This window comes from Oncorhynchus clarkii, unplaced genomic scaffold, assembly GCF_045791955.1.
Source record: "Oncorhynchus clarkii lewisi isolate Uvic-CL-2024 unplaced genomic scaffold, UVic_Ocla_1.0 unplaced_contig_11854_pilon_pilon, whole genome shotgun sequence".
In the NCBI taxonomy this organism is placed as follows: Eukaryota; Metazoa; Chordata; class Actinopteri; order Salmoniformes; family Salmonidae; genus Oncorhynchus; species Oncorhynchus clarkii.
The window spans coordinates 455,094-458,319 of record NW_027261056.1 but is presented as its reverse complement, the minus strand read 5'-3'; the positions used below and the strand labels follow the sequence as shown (position 1 = coordinate 458,319).

Genomic DNA, 3,226 nt, shown 5'->3' with positions numbered 1-3,226 from the left:
TGAGCCACCGTACAGAGGTAGGGTAGCTTCAGTCACTACACACCACAGAGCTGAGCCACCGTACAGAGGTAGGGTAGCTACAGTCACTTCACACCACAGGGCTGAGCCACCGTACAGAGGTAGGGTAGCTTCAGTCACTACACACCACAGGGCTGAGCCACCGTACAGAGGTAGGGTAGCTTCAGTCACTACACACCACAGGGCTGAGCCACCGTACAGAGGTAGGGTAGCTTCAGTCACTACACACCACAGAGCTGAGCCACCGTACAGAGGTAGGGTAGCTACAGTCACTGGCTTTGTTCACATACACACACAGTCTAGCAGTGATGAAAGGCAGCCTTCAGAAAGATCCAGAAACATGTAAAACAACTAAGGCCAAGCTATTACGTTTCACAAGCTAAAGCCAAAAAGCCAAAGCACAGGGATTCAATTCAGTAGCAGGAACCCACATGCTGTAGGATTTTCTCCAAACAGGAAATGAGGGAAAGGGAAATACATTGTAAATGTATGAAGTCTCTAAAGTCTGAGGGAAATGTACTTTATATGTTCCCTGGAAACAGCCATTAGCACTCAATGCAGTTTTAGCCTTGCAAGATGCTCAAATTTATTTTCTGTGAATTGTAAAAGTAACGATTTATATCAATTTAAGTCAGCAAAAAGGCCTACATGTCATATCTAATATTGCAGATTAATGAAGAACAGGCTTGATGAAGGACAATTCCAACAAAGAGCATTTATTAGAAACCAGGGGTTTGGCTTCCCTGTAAAAGCCTTGTGCATTAACTTTACCCTTTCTGTCTCCTTCCTAGGGAGAAGACACCACAACCTCAAAACAAGATGGCCGCCCAATGCAAGAACTTCCTGCTGTTCTTGACTAGGGTAGGACTACTTCTGGGTCTGGCTAACCCTCTGGTGACCTCCGCCTCCTGCCCCTCGGCCTGCCGGTGTGATGGGACCTTCATCTACTGTAATGATCGAGGCCTCACCTCTATCCCTACCGGCATTCCGCTAGATGCTACTATTCTCTTCCTCCAAAACAACAGGATCAAGAGCGCCGGCATCCCCACCGATCTGAAGAGGCTAAGCAACGTCGAGAAGATCTATCTGTACTGCAATAATCTGGACGAGTTCCCCCAAAACCTGCCGATCGGGGTCAAAGAGCTGCATCTACAGGAGAATAATATCCGCATGATTACGCATGCGTCGCTGGGTCAGATCCCGCTGATCGAGGAGCTACACCTGGATGATAACTCCGTCTCGGCGGTGAGCATCGAGGAAGGAGCGTTCAGGGACAGCAATCACCTGAGACTACTCTTTCTCTCCAGGAACCATCTGAGCACCATCCCGTCCGGCCTTCCGCAGACCATCGAGGAGCTGCGCTTCGACGACAACCGCATCTCGTCAATATCAGAGGCATCCCTGCAGGACCTGATCAACCTGAAGAGACTCGTCCTGGACGGGAACCTGCTCAACAACCGCGGCATCGGCGAAATGGCCTTCATCAACCTGATTAATCTCACCGAGCTCTCCCTGGTGAGAAACACCCTTACGTCGCCGCCGGCTAACTTACCAGGAACCAGTTTGGAGAAACTGCAGCTCCAAGACAACCACATCAACCGGGTACCGGCCGGAGCTTTTGCTTTCCTCAGGCAGCTGTATCGGTTGGATCTATCAGGCAACAACTTGAGCAGTCTGCCTCATGGAGTGTTCGAAGACCTGGATAACCTCACGCAGCTCCTGCTCCGTAACAACCCGTGGCAGTGCACTTGCCGGATGAAGTGGGTGAGAGACTGGTTAAGGTCGCTGCCGACAAAAGTCAACGTCCGAGGGTTTATGTGCCAGGGACCAGACAAGGTCAAGGGCATGGCTATCAAGGATTTGTCCATGGACTTGTTTGACTGTGGAGGATCTGACTTGGGCAGGGGCCAGGGGGACCTTACCGAGACCAGCACTGTCTCTAACACCTTACTGCCCTCACAACCCCAATGGCCCTCCTTTGTGACCAAAAGACCGGTGGTGAGAATGCCTGACAGGAATAAGAACTACCGAAGTACTACGACACCATCAGGAAGAAAGATCATCAGGATCAGCGTGAAGTCGAGCAGTGCAGAGACAGTGCACATCTCCTGGAGGGTTTCTGTACCCTTGACTGCCATGAGGCTCAGCTGGTTAAAACTGGGCCACAACCCTTCGTTCGGTTCCATCACGGAGACCATCGTGCAGGGCGAGAAGAAGGAGTACCTCCTAACAGCTCTAGAACCGGAATCCTCGTACAGGATATGCATGGTTCCCATGGAGACCAGCAACATTTACTTGACGGACGAGACACCAGTTTGCATAGAGACAGAGACCAGTTCTCTGAAGGCTTACAAACCCACCACCACACTGAACCGCGAGCAGGAAAAGGAGCCTTACAACAATTCCAGTCTGCCTTTAGCCGCGATCATCGGAGGGGCCGTGGCTCTGTTGGCAATATTAATGCTGGCGTTTGTGTGCTGGTACGTGCACAGGAACAGTTCACTGTTTTCCAGGAATTGCACCTACAACAAGGGCCGTCGGAGGAAGGACGATTACGCCGAGGCGGGGACGAAAAAGGATAACTCAATCTTGGAGATACGAGAGGCCTCTTTTCAGATGATCCCCATACACCCCGTGCCCGTGTCCAAAGAGGAGTTTGTGATACATACGATTTTCCCTCCGAACGGATTGAGTCTGTACAAGAGCCCGCACAGCGAGACCAGTATTAGCAACAGAAGCTACAGAGACAGCGGAATACCTGATTCAGACCACTCCCATTCATGATATTGATGACGCGGGAACATTTTGTTATAAATGAGTGCGTTCGTTGATGACATGAAACTAAAGTGGCTAAAAAAACTTTGTTATAAAACACTGGATCTACAAGACTGAGTGGGGAAGCAATGTTCTTCTGTACATTTGCTCATATAATTTATATTTAAGGACATTTTATGACAAAGAGGAGAAGAAATGTGGTTCACAGATAGTAGGGCCATCACTGAGCCGCAGGTGACTAAAACTGCAATTCTATATTTTAGGGTTGGTAGTAATTTGTATTGTATTTTATTTTATTTTTATTTTTTGGGGGGCTTACGGTTACCCTAACAACCAACTATAAAAAAACAAACTGTTCTACTGAGATATAAAGACTTGTCAACTGTGAAAGTGGGTTTTCATTGCTGTGTTGAACAATCAGACTTTAGAGTAC

The 3,226-nt window shown here is 48.8% G+C and overlaps 1 protein-coding gene across 1 annotated transcript; it reads left to right on the top strand.

Annotated features, from left to right (window-relative positions):
* Positions 1–837: 837 nt before the first annotated feature.
* On the top strand, positions 838–3,006 carry LOC139403959 (leucine-rich repeat transmembrane protein FLRT3-like). The gene has a single exon (XM_071147172.1). It carries the CDS (start codon positions 838–840, stop codon positions 2,800–2,802), a length of 1,965 nt encoding a protein of 654 aa, XP_071003273.1. The 3' UTR covers positions 2,803–3,006.
* Positions 3,007–3,226: the final 220 nt, after the last annotated feature.